This window comes from Pygoscelis adeliae, unplaced genomic scaffold, assembly GCF_000699105.1.
Source record: "Pygoscelis adeliae isolate BGI_AS28 unplaced genomic scaffold, ASM69910v1 Scaffold155, whole genome shotgun sequence".
Lineage (NCBI taxonomy): Eukaryota > Metazoa > Chordata > Aves > Sphenisciformes > Spheniscidae > Pygoscelis > Pygoscelis adeliae.
In genome coordinates this window covers 6678376-6699567 of record NW_008824932.1, presented here as the reverse complement: position 1 = coordinate 6699567, position 21192 = coordinate 6678376, and the positions used below count along the sequence as shown (strand labels likewise).

General features: G+C 39.8%; 1 protein-coding gene across 1 annotated transcript in view; it reads right to left on the bottom strand.

The window, feature by feature from the left end:
- Window positions 1–10443: 10443 nt before the first annotated feature.
- U2SURP (U2 snRNP-associated SURP domain containing) overlaps window positions 10444–21192 on the bottom strand; it is a 38792-nt gene continuing 28043 nt past the window's right edge. The window contains exons 23-26 of the mRNA XM_009325096.1: window positions 15892–16002; window positions 13293–13411; window positions 12269–12445; window positions 10444–10958 (exon numbers count right to left, since the gene is read on the bottom strand). Coding sequence (XP_009323371.1) covers window positions 10820–10958; window positions 12269–12445; window positions 13293–13411; window positions 15892–16002 — 546 coding nt within the window. The 3' untranslated portion in view covers window positions 10444–10819. The remainder of the gene's footprint in view (window positions 10959–12268; window positions 12446–13292; window positions 13412–15891; window positions 16003–21192) is intronic.

Genomic DNA, 21192 nt, shown 5'->3' with positions numbered 1-21192 from the left:
GGGGGTTGCCCCGACCCAGGTGCAGGACCTTGTACTTGGCCTTGTTAAACCTCACGAGGTTCACACAGGCCCACTTCTCCAGCTTGTCCAGGTCCCTCTGGATGGCATCCCGTCCCTCTGGCATGTCAACTGCACCGCTCAGCTTGGTCTTGTCTGCAAACTTGCTGAGGGTGCACTCGATCCCACTGTCTGTGTCATTGATGAAGATATTAAACAGTACCGGTCCCAATATGGACCCCTGCGGGATGCCACTCGTCACCAATCTCTATCTGGACATCGAGCTGTTGACCACTACCCTCTGGATGTGGCCATCTAACCAATTCCTCACCCACCAGACAGTCCACCCATGAAATCCATACCTCTCCAGTTTAGAGACTTATGTTTCCCCTTTTCCAGTCAGTGGGAACTTCACCGGACTGCCACGACTTCTCAAATACAATGGATAGTGGCTTAGCAACTTCATCTGCCCGTTCCTTCCGGACTCGCGGATGGATCTCATTGGATCCCATGGACTTGTGCACCTTCAGGTGCCTTAGATGGTCTCAAAGGTGTGCCTTAGATGGTCTTGAACCTGATCTTCTCCCACAGTGGGCAGCTCTTCATTCTCCCAGTCCCTGCCTTTGCCTTCTGTGGCTTGGGCAGTGAGGCTCAAGCACTTGCCAGTGAAGACTGAGGCAAAAAAGTCATTGAGTACCTCCGCCTTCTCCACATCCCGGGTAACCAGGTGTCACATTTCCTTCTGGAGAGGGCCCACGTTTTCCCTAGTCTTCCTTTTATCCCTGACGTACCTACACAATCTTTTCTTGTTGCCCTTGATGTCCCTGGTCAGATTTAATTCTATCAGGGCTTTAAATCACTAGATCATTCATGTCAAATAATAAATTTTTCCTTTCCTCAATAAGGAAAATCCACCATTAAAAAATAAAATTTAAACCCAACCCACCCCCCCCAAATAAAATTTAAAACCCCCAACACTTATTTTTAGGTCAGCTTCACTTTTTAAACATTACATCTTGTTTGCTTTGATGGAGCAGAAACAAATGCATCTATTCCTGTTACACACTACAACCCAGTCATCCCTCAGCTATAAATAAGGTGGCTGTATTTATTTCAAACTCTTCAGTGAGTAATGTATGAAGTGAGGGGTAAGTAACCGTAATCAAAACTCCCCAATTTAAAATGCGAGGAAAAAACCCCACCCTCATTTTTTGCATTTAATGCTTAAATGTTTTATGTTGCAGTTTAATATTTTATATTTAGTAATTAAATTTATGATTTTTACATTAATAGTTAGACAACCCAAATCCTCCCTAGCTGAATGATTTCTCCTCCCCGCAAAGTGATACCACCCCGGCCAGAATGCTCCGAGATTCCCCCGCTAACACCCTTTCATTTAAGTGATGGGGCTGTGAAAGGTTTGATCCTTACCGGAATGCCTCCTGACTCGATTTCTTTATGCTTTAAGACTTCCCTTTCTCATGTTCACAAGGCTGGAGTGGGCACAAGGTGAAGAAGTTTTTCTTGAAGTCAAGCTTCAGCAAGACTTTATCTTTTAAAATAAATTATTTGGGGACGGAAGATGGAAGTTTATGCTGTTATACACCTAGCTTGTGATAAGTTCTGGGTGTTGATTAAAAACTCCCATATCTAGCCTAATCTATTCAGGATAAATAGAGATGCCAAATTCCTCAAACACTGCTCAAAAGTGAGATTCTTAAAACTAAAGCGCAAGTTCCAGATCACAAAATGTGAGCAAAATTTAGATAAAATTGAGTAGCTGCCCAAAATTGGGGATCTGTGAATTTGTTTAAGACTATATTTTGGCATCACCACTAGAAATGGGTGAGAAAAAAACCTGCAAAATAGCCTTTAAAATTAGAGATGTTTATATTTTGCACCCTTCCTTTTAGTACTGTGCGTAATTTCTAACAGCTTATTCAAAGCCTCATGCAGTAGTAGCAGCTGATTTCCCTCAAAACACTTATTTCCAATAACGCTGAAGTTTTCAGCAGACATTCGACTAAGTGATGGGTGCAGCAATCTGCCTTCTGAAGTACTCATTTTCTCTTGGATGTTCCTTCTGAACTGTGTGTGCAGAAGCTGTGCTGCAGAAGCAGCGGGCATGGACCAAAATTAAACCAGAAATACGTAGCAAAGTGGACAACCTATCTGTAACAAGCTGTTCCTCTAAACCCCCACCCCCCCCCCCCCCCCCTCCCCGGGTTTCTCCTTTATATTCACCTCCAGTTGCACAGGTGACTTTTTCAGTAACATTAATTTCAATAAATATTTATAAATTCCTGTTTGTGCAGCTGAATGAATTCCAGAACTTTATGAATGTCCTGAGGACATTGCGGTGTAGTTAAGTCTCTATTTGACTTTTATTAAAATTAGAAATCTTTTCTCAGCTGTTGTGTAACTCATGTTCTAAAGGAAATTAAGAGATTCTACTTTTATAACTGCGTGCCTTAAAACAACAGGCAACATACTGTTTCACATCAAGAACTTCCAAAACCTTTGGCAGGTCACTACCTCAGCCACACACATCAGAGTATCTCTAAACTCCCTACAACCAAACCCATGAACCTGTGTTAATCAAGGTCTGAAATCCTCCAGTCCCATGGTTTGCAGTGCCCAGGAACCCCTAAATCTCTTCAGCTGGCCAGTGCACCTCTCCCCCTCGTCAGCATCCCCATACTGGGGGGCTCTGCCCACCACCGGTGCCACGCAGGGCATCACCCCACACCTCCCGTTGCCCTGCAGGGCGCTGGGGACCTCACTTGCCTCTTGCCTCCCTGAGGACAGCAGGCAGCAGAAGCCATGCAACAACGTTCCCTTGGATCTAAGCATTCAGATGATGGAGCAAAATAGCTGGTCCTCATTCGACTACAGATTGGACAAATTTAAATCCCGGGGAAGAGAGTCCCCAGTCCTTGTCTTAAAATTCAAATACAGGGCTCAGGACAAAAGAGAGTGAGAATTCAGTGTTTCTCATGTAACTGACATGCATCATGCTATACACGACTGTCTAGGAAAGATCTTGAAATTAATTCGTTGCATTGCTTGAAAACTCGGTAATGTAAATCATTCACTATTAACTCTTGAAAATCTTCAGAATTTGAGAAAAAGGGACTCTATCTGTTACATTATCAAATTTCTACTCCGTATCACAGTGAGGACTTCCTAAAGGCTGGCATGAAAGATGAGCACCCCCGGTGAATCTTAACTGCCTAGAAATCAGACTTCATCGTAAACTTTTCTTCTCTAATTACCTAGTATAGTTACCCTCTGTAAAAACAGAGGACGAGAATCCACAGCCTCTCAATTCACACAATGGCCAGAATTCAATCCCCGTCTCATGTCTTACATTTTATAGCCGATTCTTTTCCAGAGTTTGCCCAAGGTAATATTCTCCATTCGGTTAATCAGCAGACAGTTCTTTTCCCATAGTGCAGGGAAGATAAACTAAAATGCCAGGAAAAAATAAGTCACCAGCAACCCAAGAGATGCAGATTTTATGATGGAAATGACCAGTATCAGCTGTAATAAAAATCTCTATACCGTAGTAAGTTCAGAAGGTTCACCTCCCATCTCTGAGCGTCTCTGTTTGCAATAGTGCGGTGTTAGCTCTCACAGTATCTAGCAGGTGAAAACATCTGGCTAAATCATTCCTGAAACAAAGGCGTACCTTTTTAGAACACGGCTAAAAAGATGAAAACTGGTTTCCACCTCCCATGATGACTTTGGTGATGATCTTGATTGCTGGTGATGATCTTGGAAGTTGAATCCTGAGCACAGGCTAATTCCCTGATCCATCTTCCACAAATCCAAATTGCATGCATGAATTTCACCCTCCTCTTCCCACGCCAGCTCAATTTTATACCCAGAACAGTCTATCATACAGAACTAACCTATTCTGCTAGGTTAAATCTTTTCATGAAAGATTTCTGAGGCCTATTACGTAGACCTTGTGCTTACCCCTTCTCCATGCTCACCCTTCTACAGGCACACTTAACATACACAAGTTCTAATGACCGAAGTCTCAGACCTAGGTCCAGTCTCAGAAGCCCAAGAACCAGAATCAGGAAACAGATTCCACACTTGCTTGCAGGCAACCTCTTAACAAGGTCTTGAAGAGTAAACTGATGGTCTGTATTTAAGGCAAGCAGCTACAGTAAGTTTTCCAGTCCACACAAGAGTAAAAACAAAAATAGAGCAAGTAGGTCCAGGGATATCACAACATATCGTGTTTCTTGACTGTGAGCTCTAAGTGAAGATTGTTAGTAATTGGGACTTGTAATCTCTCCCAAATGAATGCTCTGGGCTCTAACAACATCAAGAGTTCATATTCCAGCTTTTCCCATCTTGTGGGGGCATCTGAGGTCTCCTCTTTTTGGTCTTTCACAGATCTTGCAGAAGCTAAATTATCTTGGAGGCATTTGCTCCTCTCAGATTTGACTGATGGGTTCAAGCGTCATTGGAGAAAAGGGGAGACGGAGAGAGGCACAGCCTGTGTAACAGCTCACTGCTGCTAAGAGAGACGGCCCCGCTTCTGCATTTCCTTCCTCCCATGCACCTCATCACATAAACCTACCTACCCTGTGCTCGTCCTACCTTTCCACAAGGGAAGTGGTTAAACAAGTGCTAGAGCTGGTGGTGGGAAAGCGAGAGGAGTACGTGACCAGAGCAGAAGTGAGCGGGATGCAGAGTGCGGCATCGATTCAGCCCATCTTATCAAAACACACGCTCCAAATGACAATACCGCGGATGAACTTGCATGTTACAAGTGAACCATTACCAAAAATGAGGACCATCCTGCTCACTGTCCGCCCCTGTTCCCTGCACTGAGCCAATTCAACTCACAGAGCCAGCAGAAAGTCAACCGAGTGAAAACAAGCACACAAAAAAAGTGTTTTCCCTTCATGACCTGAACTCGCTACTCACAGGGCACGAAAGGCAGCCGAGAGGACAGAAAAGTAAGAGAACAGGAGGCACAGGGAAGGCAGGAACAGGACCCGCACCCCACAGCAGCAACAAGCTGCAACGCTGGCCAGCCATAACACAAAACCTCCGGCTATGGCATGACACGGCCTCCGTTTCCCTCGCCTGATGTTCTTGCAAACAGTTTTAGCTATTGAAAAGCTGCTCATCATCTCAATATCTGAGCAGCAGTTCCAAGTGGGAGGGTGTTTTTGTTCAAGAGAGGATTATACAAGCAACTACCCGGTGAGCAGCCCATACCTCGTTAATGAGTTTCTGAGAAGCAGAGGTCGCTGTTGACAGTAGGACAGCAGCAGCAATTACAGTTCCACAACACAGGCAGAGTCAGCTTCTACCAGCAGAAGAGCTGGCGAGGCCAAGAAACTGCCCTTAGCATAACACGCACGAACATCGCTCTTTTCCAGGTTAAAAATAAAACCATTTCTGGATATCGGCAAACTGACAATTTTATTGTCGCCATGTCATTTGGAAAATTTTCTGCATAAAATACAAAACCAAAAGCAAGTAAGACAAAAAAGTTCATGTGAAACTACCATTTCCTCTTTAAATAACCACAAACAGAAAACTTTCCAGCTTATGACAGAGGTACACAGTAAAACATCCCTGCACAAGATTAGACATCAGAAGTGACAAATGGAACAGGCTTACCCATAAAAAACTGTCTGTGCTGACAGAAGCAGGTGGAGGAAAAAATAGTGTGCAATTGTTCAAGACTTCTGCATCCTACATGGGAAAGATACACATGGACAAAATTAAATTAGCATTTTAGTTATGATCCTTACAAGAGCAGCTTACATACCGAGGAGCAGCAGTTACAGCAGCGGCATGAACCGGCGGTATACTGAAAGTCTTGCAATAGCTCACGCAGCAATGAGAACATGAAGTAATTTTCAAATACTACTATGAGCTGTTTTAATAAAATATAAGTTTATGAACTCAGCCGCCTAAGTAAGTAAGTTTACTTACTCAGAAAAGTAAACTCAGATAATTTCCAGGATTTGACTGCTAATATCAGGTTTGTAATTTGATAAATCTCATGATGCTGAACAGTTGATTTTAAAAGAACTGCAAAATTCTCATCTAGATTATTCCACTGCTGCTGTCTTCAGCTGTAGGTAATTCATGTCTCTTGTTGGACCTTCATAACTGCTCCAAAATCTAGATTTTTCAACAAAGAAAATGCATAGAAAGTAGACCAATCTTTACTAAAAAGGCAGCAATTCAAATATCCTTCAAAACTACCTTTACCTTAATGCAGCCAAATATGTGTCCTTATGTAAGTATTCAGTGTAGACCCCCAATAGTTGAGAAACATCGCACCCCAAGTTCCTCAAGCAGCTATATGAAAGTACAGCAAGCCAGCAATCTAAAACTAGATACAACGTTCAGACCTTAATCCACCTGCAGAAAACACTCACGACGCTTCTAATTTTTATTTATTAAAAGCATTAATTCCACCCAAGGACTGTAAACGCATGTGGAGGAAAAACCCACGAGCAAGCTGCCTAAAGTCATCGAAGACGCTCAGAACAGATGTGCCATTTTTGGCCGGTCTTGCTTTTTTCATCACAAGATTCTAGTTTTTAAGACATGTGACATGAACTCCTTCAAGAGACCTTCCTCTTACAGGCACAGTTCAGAGACAGCGCTATTTTTCTTTTCAACATGCTGAGAACACGCCTCAAAAACTGGTTGATCCCCAGGAACCTAAGTATAAAACTGGATTTCCCACTTTAGTGCTGCGTAACTTAGATGTCTCAGGCAGTTCTCATGCCAGATTGGAGGTCTGATACAATTTTTACAGTTTCAGCTATAAAATCTGTCTCAGAAATTTATTAAATAAAGCCAGTACAAGTTTGAAAGCTATCCCGATGGTGGGGATAATCCTAAGTTCATAATTGAAAAAGCAGGGGCGTAGTTTTACATGCAGAAAAACACAATGAATACAATAATCCAGCAACTTTCAAGGGTTCACGTGTGCTTAGGTAGAGCTGCTATGTTAGTACAGGTGATTTGTAAATGCAGAAAGCAGGAGTACATTGGGTGTCACTGGGACAGATGAACTCAGTTAGCGATAGTTGCGATTCTAAATATATGCTTTGGAAAACATAATTTGTTACCCTTGTTCATAAGTGGTTTATTCTTACACTTCAAAGCCTCCAAGGGGGAAGCGGGGGGAGAACACATGCACAGTGCCTAGTGCTCAATAACCCGACGCTGACTTTCAGAAACCAACTCTTCCTCAAATAGTATTACAAAAGGTACATGCAGCTGGTGTGCAGAGAAGTCAAAGGAAGTCAGAGTTTAAAAAAGGCAGTTCAAATATAAATATTTCTGTAATACCAGTAAGGAAAGATTTTAATTGTCGAAAGGAGACTCTATGCAACCAAGTGGCGCTTCTCCACCGAGACAGGGCCCACGTGCTCAGAGCGGGAGCGTCTAAGTCTTGCAGAGACACTCACAGAGGTCAGGACTGGTTCAGAAAAAACCAGAGATGAACTTGCAACCCCGTACCTAGGCGGCCTTCGCATAAATATCTGAATGTCCTCTAGAGCGCTGGGTAGGCTTCACCAAAATGCACCAGCATGACAGCCTCTAGCACCTACCTGGGAATATACCGTACACGTTCCATTTCTAACGTGATCCCACACCGAGATGGGCCTCACCAGCTGCTATTTCAGGCTGCAGGGGGGTTACTCAGCCGGACTCGAACTCGGCTGTAGCAAGCTACGCTCAGTTTCTCTGCTTTGGATCAACCTAAAGCATGAATGTTTACCCCGGATATCATCCATAAGGCAGGGCAGGAGAGGACAGAGAAGCCCCTTAGCCACTCTTGCCTCCTCCCCCTCCCGAAGCGAAGGGTCGGACGCTCACTGACAGGGGTGTGGGGGGGTGTTAGAGGATATAAGGGGCTCTCCTCTCCCCTGCCTGTACAATCACAAAAACCATTTGGAAACGCTGGACCACACCTCCTCAGGTGCGCCTCCCCCCCCCCCCCCCGATTCATCTCAATGCTACTTTCTGAATCCCAGGATCAATATTTAAATTACCCCTATCCTACATCAACTAGATGATTTTTCACTATTTCACCCCCAAAAGCTGCAGAAACACAAGTCACACAGTAATGGCACACTGCGACTACACCTTGTCACTGCAACATGACCCAAGGAAAAATAAATTTCACAGGCAGCCTGATTTTCAGTCTTCAATATTAATTTGCATCTTTTACAAAACATGTTACCAGATGCTGTCTCCCCCACCCTTTGCAGAAAAGCCAAGCTACAAACAAAACTGTTTCTAAAAGAAGGGAAGAAAATGAAAAGAGTAAGTAGGATCAGAAGATGTTCTTTTCAACAAGAGGAAAAAAAAAACAGGCATCCAGTTAAGTATACAGATCCTTAATTGCTCTTAAAAGACTCTTCGGTACAAAACAGCTTTTCTAAAGCCCCGGATATGAAGCAAAGAACAAGAGATATGAGAATGGTATTTAGAGAACAAAGATACTGAAAAAAGGTATTGCATAACAAAGCTGTTACAAAATAAAGTCTAACAGGTGTGCTCCTTTAGCTCTCCAGCTACTAGGCTTGAGCCTTTTATAATCACCAATGAGAATTTTATAAAAGCTGAAATCAAAATTAATTATTGAAAAGTACGGCTAACCTATAATGCTAAGTGATTTTCTACCCTGAGGATTTTTAGCTATTAAATGAAATACACAATTGATTCTGCAGTGAGAACATTCCTGTGGCAAACTATCTTTAGTCTCACTTCACCTAGAACATTGCCATTTATCACTCCTCCGTTTATAAACAGCTACAAGATAAAAGTAGTAGTTTTAAAGAACTTAGTCAGATCTGAAGTGATCTTCTTCCTATTGTAAAGTTAGGATTCTCCCTGTCCCCAACTGATTTCAGTACCTACTTTTTGCTCTAGAAAACCTTACCTAGTCTGTGTCAGGTGTGAATACACAGCATTTAAGAAAAAAAAAACTTAGTTTCTAATAGTTTAGCTACCAAAACCTGTACATCTGAAACACCTTATGTTACAGGGAGAAAGAAAAATATAAAAAATAAACTCTGTATAGGACTAAAACAGATTCTTTATAATATAATATAAACATAAGGTGTATTCTTTTCTCATTATCAATGCATCTATTCAATACTCAGTCTAAGAAAGTCTTCACAGTACACATGCATTCTCCATATTTTCAGTATTCCAGATCATCTCTCAGTTCTCATTAGCAAAGAGAATTCTCCACTTAATGCTCACATTTGCACCAATTTATATAATCTTATAACAAAGTCTCCCATCAGGAAAAAAATTGAGATTTTTTTTTTTTAAATTAAATACGCACGTTTTTCAAAAGACCTTTTAGATCCTGCTTCTGAAAGTGTCGCCTCTTAGGCTATATACACGTACAACGTAAGCTTTTCCCTGGCACACTTACAAAATGCTAACAACGTAAAACCTGCAGATACACAAGTACAATAGCAGGCCATCATCCAGCACTCTGTGCCCACAGTTACGTACAGCTTTTGCTTTTAGAAACAGTTCACAGGAGGCCAGATCCCTTTTAATTTTTTGTTTTTATTACAAACTGCCCACACCTCCAAGTATAAACATTGAGCCCTCCCCCATTTCTCATCCCTCCCCCCCTCCCACCCACAGAAAGGTTGCATGATAGAGACCAAGGTGAAGCGATTTAAAGCCACATCAACGCCTAACACACAGAACACGTTTGGAGAAGGGAAAGCCTAACATTAAAAAAAAGTTAAACAGCGTCTTGATTCCAAAATATTAATAAATAAAGTATGTAATAAAAAGATTTAATTCTTTCCCATTTTGAAGAATTTCCACAACAGAGGAATAAGTTCAATAAAATAATGTAAAAGCTGTGCTTTTGGAGTAAAAATCAGTTTTAGAAAACAACAGTGTACTGTAGGTTGCAATTATTTACCTATACTTAAGGAAGAAGTCACAGCGCCTCAGGCTTGCTGTCCTTTTATTGTTCCCCACGTGTGCCATAAATATGGCTTGTTACTGATACATCATATATATGATATACATACACATACATATGATGCATCTCTGCAGAGGCCCTTTTTTAAAAACAAACAAAAACACTACTCTGGTGTCACAAATATTCCCTGCAATTAAAATGGAGAAATACGAAGCAAAGATTTACGTGTAAAGCTTATCATGGTAGGTACCAGACTGTTCGACTGTTCTTACAGTACAGTATCACTGTAGGAAAGAAAAACCCATCCACTGGATGCAAAAGGTGCTTTTATCTGGGTAGTCAAACTGGGGAAAACAGGAACAGGGCTACCACTATCCTGAAAGATCTAAGCACCATAGTATGTCTGAAATACACAGTACTTCCAAACAAACTATGAATTCCTTTAGAGATCTGTATCACCAGTGGGGCAAGAAAACAACATCTTAATTTTCTGTTCAGATTTTATTTGAAATCTAATTCAAATTGTCAAAGCTACAAAAAGGGGGAACATTTGAGTTATTTCTGCTATGTCACAACATTCTAAAACAAAATATCACTACTGCCAGCAGATCAGTTACACACATTTCTGATGAAACTTCTAAACACAAAAATGTTTCTTTTGGGAAATAGTCACAATGAAGATATTTTGTACAATATAAAACAATGACAGGTCTACAGATGCCGATACTCGTGAGTATACACGTGCATTCACAAAAAAAAAAATCAGGAATGCTTTTTTGTTTTTTAACAGACTGTTCAGGCACAAAAACAAAACCGCATTTCCAGTAAGTGACAGCATCATAAAAAATATTAACATTGTCAGTGTTTGCTTTTCTTTGACTTCTTGTGAGATCTGTGAGGAGAACGGGACTGAGACCTGGATTTTTTCCCTGACTTTTTAGGGGATCTCGATCGTGATCTCCTTGATCTTTTGGGTGTCCTGGAGCCAGATGGCGACCTGCAAAAAAATAGTTTTATGTCAAATACTAATTGATAATACCAACTTTTTCTGCAGTTATTTGGCATTCATTTATTGAGCTAAACAAGGTAGAAAAATATTTTTCTCTAGTAAGGGGAAGTAACAGAACGGTATCTTGCTTTTGATAAAAAGGCAATTTTTGCATTATAAGGCTTTTAATGTATTTTAGGCTTAACTGCAGTGCTCAGAACCCACAAGAAAAGTAACACCAACTTAGGTCCTTCTTAAACCAACGTAAGGAATTCACAACCTTCCACATATGCCTCAACCACCTTGGCTCTTGTATTAACAGCAGCCTATACCCATACAGAAGAGAACAGAAGTGAAAAATTACGTTGAATTGTGTTATGCTGAAATACTTTTGATTCTCATCAAACATGTTCAGCTTGTGATGTAACCCCACAGAAAAAGAATGGACACTGAATAAACTTACTGTCATCTAACCCACACCTAATACATTAATCTGATATAATCTAAATTGAATGACCATTGTATTAACTCTAAAAAAAAAACAAAAAAAACCACCCCACACCTCAAATACTTTTCTACTTCGATTTGAATTCCTAACTTATAGCACAAGAATCTGATTACTGTAAATATGTATTATGGTTTTCTCAACAGCATCAAAGGAATTTTCCTCAGCATGTCTGAGGAATCTTCTATCTATGAGAGATTCTACACCTCTAAAAGAAGTGGAAGATGAACTTTTGAGTTTTGAGCTACAAAAGCATCAATACAATAATAAAATCTCACCCGAAGTTTAACATTAACTGGAGACAAATATTTGTGTCAGTCTGGAGATCAGGAAATACCTCCTTCAGAAACAAAAACCCATAAGCAGTATCTAATCTAGGCTTATTTTCATTCAAAAAAACCAAACCATGGGAGAGGAGCTGCATGCAAGCAAATCATCAGTGAAAGACTGCACGCTCACTATAATTCTAGAAGTTCTATGGACTACAGAAGATTTGCCCTTTGAAAATAAAAAGCTAATAAAGCAGCAAGGTGCTTTGGTTTAAAGCAGTATTTCTCAGAATTATCAGTAAACAGGTGAACAAGAACATAGAAGCGAAGAGTCTTGAGCTACGGAGGCAGGAGGCTGTATACATTTCAGTCACCAAGTGTCCAAAAGATATTAACTAGGAACATGCAGTATAGTCCATTATGAGAGAAAATACTGGTGTATCAAATGTGCTCTGCTAAAAACCACACAAACAATAAAACCCAACCAAAACACACCTATGCACTTAACTTTCCTACAACCTGAAACAGAGAAGATACCAGCTTACCTTTTGGCTTTTTTACTGACATCTCTGGGAGAATCTTTATGTGACGATCGGGAACGTGAACTCTCTTTGTGGGACCGTTCAGAGCGCTCTGAGCGTTCCGATTTTGGTGATGGAGATTTTGCTCGTCTACTGCCGCTGCTGCGAGATGGGCTAGGTGAAGCACTGTGTCGTCTTTTCCTTTGTAAAGAAAGCAAACGCAGTTATGTACATAAACACGCAGAGACACACAGAGAAGTGAAAATTTGTATTAAGAAAATGGATTCCTTTCTGCAGATATTTTCTTTTGCCAGTGTAACGTCAAATCCTTTTAAATAATTAAGAAGTAGTAGGCTTTTTATTACTTTAAGAAGAATAATCAAGTTCAACATGTGCACCAAATTTTCTCTGGCTGAAAACCAATTAAGGCCTGTGACTCATCTTTGTTTATTGCAGTGCAAAAACATTCTGTCATAGTTGCCTGAAAAAGCAAGGCATTTTACCATATCTACACTTAATACCGTGGAAGAGTTTGGCTATACAAGTATTAGAAGATCAGAGTGTACAATCATCTACCCTAAAACTAGCTGTTTTGAAGAATTTTCACTATGAGATGAATAACATTTAAACCACCGCTAATAATTTGTGGGATGACTCCAGTACAGTTTTCTGACTAATAATGCCACAGTCAATTTACCGCTAAAAGAGAGTTAAATATACCCTGTTTTCAACCGGTCATTACTTTACCATGTTTCCTCAGGGCCTAAATGAGCCAAAAGGGGATTCTATTCAAAAGGGTATTCTACTCAAAAGGGTACGTCACTTGGGGCAGGATAAAAATGGCAATTCCTTTAAAATTCTGAAGCATGTTTCAACATCCAAAATGTGTTTTTTTGTTGTTGGGTGGTTTTTTCTGTTTAGGTGGTTTTATGTTTTTCTTTTAAAATAAGATGCATGATACAACGTAATTTCAAGGCCGCCATTGTATACAAAGATACTAACTGCCAGGTTTTTCCTCCCATCCACTTTACTCCAAGGAAAGCCATACCTCTCTTTTCTTGTTGGTGTACATTCCTCCTTTTCCTTCTTATCTTTGGACCTGGATTCAGATTTTTCCTTGTCCTTTTTGTCTCTGTCCCGTTCTCTTTCCAACTCCTTTTCTTTTTCCTAAATTATTAGAAGCATTCATGATTTCAGATGAGGTGTGACTAATTATTAAGACAATCAAGCTAATCACAAACAGCATAAAAGCACTGAGCACTGAAGGCACACAGCACATGATCTGGGAAGGAACTAATGGTCACACCATACCTGCTCTTCAAATCTTTACTACTGCTTTGTACACAGCAGAAATGTTTATTGTAAGACATCACTGACAAAAACATGAAAGATGTCACCCTATGTGAGAAAGTCTGAGTATCTAATTGGAAACGGACAGTCAATTTTACAAATTTCAGGGAAACATTACAGCTGTAATAGATTTTCTAAACTAAATTAAACATGAAAGAATACCAGGAACCTCATTCTACTTGAAACATATGCATTCACCTTCATTAATCCAAACTGAAAATTGAGATAATCTCTTAACTACAAGTCATTTAAAGACAAAACAAAAATACAAACGAGATTCTGCAATAACATCTACTCTGCCAAAAAAACCCACAAATACGGTCCATTTCTATATACCAACAGGACCACTTTGAAAGAAAATACATACCCTGAGCACACCTCGTTTGTCTGTCAAATAGTTAGAAAATTAATTATACAAAAATAAACCTAAACCATCAGCAAGTCTGAACACAGAGATCAAGAGATGTGCTTCTTTCAGTACTGGCATTAAACCCCCCCCCCTCCTTTCATGGCAAAAAATAAACAGATATTCCCTGCATACCCCATAAAGAAGACAAAGAAGGGGTGATTTAGCTACATGAAAGAAGGAGGGGGGGAAGGAGGGAGGGGAGATAACACCACAAGTGCAGGAAATAACCAGGACAGCTATACTAATCTAGTCTCACATTCTCTTTACACGGAAGACTTACCAGTAAAATTTTAAAGCGTCCCTTATCATTGTACCTACTATTGCAAACTATCGTTGGATTCTACTAAAATCAATGGGCTCTTAAGATGTGCCCAGCTTATATGATAGCATAACTAATTATTTCATCTTGATAAACAGGAATAAACAGTATTTTAAATAGCTGTAAGCTCCTATTCTCTTAATATACAATACTACTAGGAAATTTACTCTTGGAAAGCTTATTCTACAGTAAATTAGACAGAAAATGATGACCAACCACCAAGTTTGTGGGAAATGCAATCAGAGCCAGTATTACATTATTATTATTATTATTATACAAGCTAACTTTATTATGGCATTAAAGCAAAAGATAAAGTTATTCCCTTAACAATGGGGTTGTTATTGTTTTAAAGAACACTTGTTATAATTATCATTAAATATTTCTTAACTAAATATTACCTTCATCATTGAAAGTGAAAGTGAGATAATTATTAAAAATCTAAAATATTGCAAGCTGAATAGTTGAACTACTTCAACACAAGGCATCTAACAAAGTTATCAGGATTACGATTTCTGTTTTTTTAAGCTACTGTCTCACTAAACATTTTGTGCTCACTGTACAAATCACTACTTTTTCCAATTACAGAAAACACTGAGAAAGTGGGAAGTTTTAGGATACAACTACATTTAAAAGGAAAGTTACTTATAAAAATTAAGGTCTTAACTGCCAGTATCAACCTCCGAATGTGTAAATCTCCTTCAGGGATCAGCTTTCTTAATTTTTACAAGTTGCTTTCTTCAAGGTACTGTGCAAACTTACTTCAGTGAATTAGTCAAATATTGAGCACCAAATAATGCAAAGAACAAGTGACAGACAAACACCTGGTGAAAACTGCCTATTTGTATTTAGCTTCCAAGAAACTGCATGGGCACCCAATTTCATCGTTGATCTGTCAGGCTGTGAAAACAGATTACAGAAGCAACTGCCTCTTACTCTCTCTCACTAAACGCATTGTCCAAACAGGCTACGTGTTCTTTTGTTAAGTTTCAAAGATTCAAGATCACATGACATCACATATATGATGCTAATTTTTAAAGCCACTCTGACTTCATAGTCCAGAGAGGACTACTAAAAATGGTAATGGTACAGAATTATTCACTTTTGGGTGACAGTATGAGCTGGAATTATCCAGGAAATCTTAGACACTGGAGAATCAGAAGCACATATGCTGCTTAATACTACTCTTTCTCTTCCTTTGGAAGCCTTTAGCATGACGGATCAATTACTAAAAGCAAAATGAGAAGTCTGATGAACATCTTCAATTGACAGCTTTCCCTTTCCTTTCCCACACCTAACAGTTTGTTTTATGTAGTAGATCCAGAAGTGACCTCTTCAAGGTTTCAGTACATTCTAATGACACCCATCTGTACAGTGTGAAATACTCCATCGATTAAAAAGAGAGATTATATCTACTCTGCAGAAAGCACTTGGACTTAGACATGCAGTTTGACATGACAGTAGAATTTTAATGAGAACCATGTGTTGTTATACTTAATGCCACCTTACATTTGATAAACTCAATAAAAGCCTATCACAGAATCAGAGCCAAACATAAAGAACGTTTCTTACCCTCTGGAGCAGCTTGTCTCTATAGTGTTCAACCTGTTCCTGAAAACTCTGGCCTGGTTTCTTGGGTCTTTTCCCAGACTCTAACTCATCCTGAAACTTCATCACCTTAAGCTGTGAAAATAATACTGACCATTAGGTTATTGGGCTTATTATTATCCAGTTAGGCAGGTGGCTGAAAATGAAGTTTCCATGATTTATAACCTGTGTTCTTCATTCTTTCTACACAAGTTTGTGCACAAAAAGATACTAACTTTATTTAAACTGGACCAAAGCAACAAAACCACATATTCGTCTGCAGGCACCTGCAGTTGTTTACAGACATGTTAAGAACTAAAAATAAAGGGATTTTTTTGTTATTCTACTAAATTCTGTTCCCATCATTAGAACACTGCATCCTTCTATTTCTTAGATCATTATCTGTTTTTTTTTCTTTGAAAATAAGATCATTTACTGCAGGTGTCTTAATATATTGTTTCAACTTCTCTTGTCTATTCCAAGTTTTCCTTCAGAAACTGCCTTTTTTCCACTTAACCCTAAATATTAAAATAAAATGACTGACATAATTAGGACATAAAACAAATGTATCTCCTTTTCAGGGCTGTTTGCACAGAGTGACTAATTTGAAAAAAGTGATTTTTACTAACGTAGTACTCTTTCATGTGTTATCAAGCTTAGCAAGAAAATTCAGTTCACTAGTGCTGCTAAATGTAACGCTAAACTTACTGTGATAATATCCCCAACTGAGTCAAAGTTAAGCAAATGTCAGAATTTTTCCATGTAGATTTTTTGGTTTTTTTGGTCTACATACACTAAAACCTTTCTCCAAGTTGATTCACATCATAAAACTTCACTCACATCTCGTATCATTTGTCAATTCTTTATTCTTACTGATATGGCCTTTTACAAACAATCCTTCAATTTTTTCGGATGAGGAGGTGTCTCTCTTTTTGGGGGGTGGGGAGGAGCTTGGTAATAAGTCATGTTGTATTTGTCAGCCCTCTTCCGGATGTTTATGCTCTGACCCTCCTTGTATCTCCTGCTTCAATACCGACCCACCCAGTCATGTATATGAGAGTAGATTTTTCCAGTGCTTGAGGTTTCATTTTTAGCTAACACACAAAATATTTTTCTCTTTAGAAGTATTTAACTCTTCCACACTGAAAACACACAAAGGAAAAGACTTTGCAACTGTGTCCATTTTGATTATCTGAAAGGATTCTTATTCTCCAGGTCCTCAACTCCCTAATACGAAGTAGGCACAAAATCAAACCTTAAAGTTTTTTCTTCCCTCTCAAAAGCAGCAGGCCAGACTGGATATGAAGATACCATACATTCTAATCAGCCCTTCCAATTACTGACTGAGCAGAAAGGAAAGGTATCATGAAAACAAACTAATCACAAGAACAAGTATGTTAAGAAACATGAAACCGAGGCAAGGATAGCACTACTTTGAACAGGATCCCCTTCAGTTACAGAGCTTATGCCAACACCACATTTTTCATTTTAGTCTCAAACATGATAAAGCAACTTGTTTTGGGGGGGAGGGGGGGGGGGGGGGGAGGCATTGCTATCTTGTACCACGGTAAACTTCTGACAAATGTTCTGCTTACTTCCCTAATTTACAGAGTATGTTCTGCCTATGGTTGAGCATTTTTCATTTTTGCTTACAATTCAGCCAATTAAACAGTCAGCAGCCAATGGAAAACTGATGTCATCATTTGTCACATACCGCTCCAGCTTCCATAAAGGCATTTTTTCATCTCCCTGCGCCCTCCCACTTCAAATGCAGAAGTTTCAAAAGCAGGAATACCTCTTGGAGCCATACATTCAGTGTCACCCTGTACCACCTGTTCTGGTAAGAAATCAGGATTGCATTCTCTACCATCATGTAAACTCCAAGGCCATTAGTTGCTGAGCACATTCAGTACCGAACAGAAGGAGTACAGAGGAGGCCTAGCTGATCGAGAAGGCCTCTTGGGCTGTCATGGTATGAACATGCCCTTAAGACTTCTACTTTGTTTTCCAAACTAAATCACTCAGATAATTTAAAACAAACAAACAAAAAAACCAACCAAAAAACAAACCCAAAACAACCAAAACACACCCATCCTCACAAGATTTTATTTCTTTACATTTTTAGCCAACAAAGCTGTGACACTATCGCTGTTTAATCATATTTTGAAGGCAAGGAAGCGTAAGTCTATAGCCCAAAGTAACCTGAAATGAAGGAAGACTGGGAATCCGATCAACAGGCTTTACTTGATTTAATAAGCTAATCTGGATGCAAAGAAAGGCTGATTACATGCATGTCACACAACCCACTGCTGGCATGAAATTTAAAATGCCAAGAGGAACTATTTGCATGAACTATTTGCATGTTTCTTTTCCAATGGGGGGGGGGGGGGGGGGGGCGGCAGGAATAGGTGGTCATTAGCAGGGGCCTAGGGGAAGAGAGGAAAAATAGGAAAAGCCAATACAATAACCACTGACTCAACACCTCCCCAAACTCCAACTATGTTAAGATCGTGTGGTTTCCTGAGACAGCTATGGTCTTTTACAGACCAATCCTCAACGGATCTCTCTTCCGCACACTTGCTGTATCTCCCTTTGAACCCATGTAAACCGACTCCTTTTAGAACGATGCTGTGGGTAGAGGAAATCAGCTCTAGTACATCCCCTGGAAAAGGACACTGAGTGTTACAAAATGCTGAGATGGTTATCAACAGCTCACTACAGAAAGATCATTCTCTTCCACCTTCCTTCTCCATTCCGGCACTCCAAGCAAAGGGTTCCTCCTCCACCCTGCCCTTGTAGCAGCTGCAGTGCTTGGCTGAGCCTTCCATAAGCCAGATCAACTCACTGATCCAGCAGAAGCCCACCCCCCACCCTCAATTCTTTTTTCCCCTGCATTAGTGAGATGTATTGGCTCAGGGGAAGAATGAGCAAGTCCCAGAGCTCACAGGCAGGATCGGGATATTCCCTTTCAGCAGAGGTGAGCAGATCGGCTCATCCTACACCTTCATCTATAGCGGCTTTTGCTACTTGCTCTAACGCACCACCACTGTAACTATGTTTTAAAAGAAAAGGAATTACTTAGGTCCCAAAGTCCAGAAAAGAATTCTCTAGAGAATTCTACCACTCAGAATTACTATATAGACTTATATGTTTGGTTATCTCCCTTCACCATTTCACCATTCATAGCATACTGGCCATAGTGAACACTTTTTATTGATCTCTTCATGTAGAGTATATGATGCTTATATTTCTATAATACAGTTCCAGATATCACCCCAGGAGAAAGAAATCCTTAAAACCTAGGCTTAAATCTGCTTAAGCATCTAATCGATGAATTTTGTAAGCATTCCACTTTGTAAACTTGTATTTAGAAAGAACTAATATATTCTCATCAAATTGGTTATTCCATAACTATTCTTGTCCAACAGACAAAATCTATTAGGCTTGTTCATCCTTAGAAGTAGATACATTGACTTTATCTAGACTATCTCTGGAGTCAGTAATACACATGGTAATATGGAAGAGGAAAATTTTTCAATACCTGTGCCAAAACTTTGTAATACTAATTTCTTAGACACAGCAGTCTCCCACAGCAGAGAGAGTTCAGAGGTTTTCAGAGACTGCAATGCAGAAGTGTCAAATATCATTGGAGTTCCTGTGAGCAATCTCTACTAAATGCTCCAATGCAGGGATTGTATTTCTCACTAACCATGAGGAGGTATCTCTAGTAAGTTCAAGATACGGCTCCACAACATGCCTCATGTCTACTGGTTCTCATCTTGAAATTTTCCCTCTCTCCTCAAACCTATTTGAGGAGAGTTTAAAAGATTCAACTTTTCCTAGAAGTTGAGGCCTTGATTATAGACTAACCAGTAAGCTAGCAGGTTACAGAAACGGTGGTAGATCTTGGTACCACCGTTCAGAGAAACCATAGACTGATGCAAATGGAAGCTCTGCCCATAGCTTTTTGCATTTTAACACAAACAGGTGTGCTGTGGGCAGCCTCCCTTGCTTAAAATGAATCCGTTTTCAAAAACTGTTCTTGGTTTTCTAATCTTCTGCTGATACTGTCTGAGTCCATACATAGTGCTCTTCAGGGGGAAAAAAACACGCTTTTTCACAAGAGGTTATTCCACAGTTACACAGCTTCTGAACTTAAGTGGCCAGGTTCAAACACAACTTATATGAGGTAAATTAGCTGCATACTACATACTAGGATTAACTAGGAAGTTAATCACCAGATGCTTGATGAAAAATGGGAATTTCTGCTTGATATATAATTGCACTCAAATCTAGATTGGTTACAGACAGGACAGACAGCCAAGCAGACCAAAACGTTTTGTTTTTCCTTAAAACAGACTCCCCCAACAATGGCTGCCACAAGTCCTAGACTTTGCCAGAAGCAGAGCAAATTATTTCTCTGAAAGCTTGAGTTTTCCAGTGAGTCTATAAGCAGTGGAATTTCTGCAGCTACAATATTATCAACAACAGATGACAGCGATACTCATGTACACATGTGAAATACCTCTTCAGCCGTAACAGAGCTCTGGCACGTTCCATCACACTCACATGATGCCATGTGTCTTGGAGCTAAGCAATTCCTCGCTTTTGCCTTTGGGTAAAATAGAAGTAGACTCAAAGATTTAAAATAGACCAGAATCTGCTGAATTAAGATAGTCATTATCTTCCAAGGAAGAACTGCTATAAATAGCAAAACTATTGGTCAAGCAAGAGCCAATTTGTCTCATCTGTTATTATTAAGCCACAATGAGTAAGATATTTAATTGGATATCATTTTGCCATTTTGCAGTGGCCTCAAATGAGCTAGGTACAGAAACCTCCACAGACTGTAAAGACCAAAGGGTTATATTGTTCTAGCGACGATTACAAGCCTCAGAAAGCTCCTATGACTTGATGAACAAATACACAAAAGTGAGTATTCTGCATACTAAGCACCATAATCCAGAGAAAGAAATAATGGAAATTGTACGGAACTTCAGTTTCTTGACAAAGGTATACAGGGCCTTGAAATCCAGAACAGGCCTCGGATACAATCTGCTCTTGTGGACTATGCTTAATCTATGCTTATCTTGTGCTCTAGTCATTCTCTGGTGAAGACTGAATACTACACTAAAGGAACTTTGATCTTGTCTGGTACAGCAACTCGTATCAAGAAAGCAAGGAGAGAAACCTCCTTTCCTTTGTGATATGCAGGAAAAACTTCTTTGGTTCTTGGTAGAAGAATAAACTGCACCTCAAATACCATGATGCACTTTTGGGGGGGGG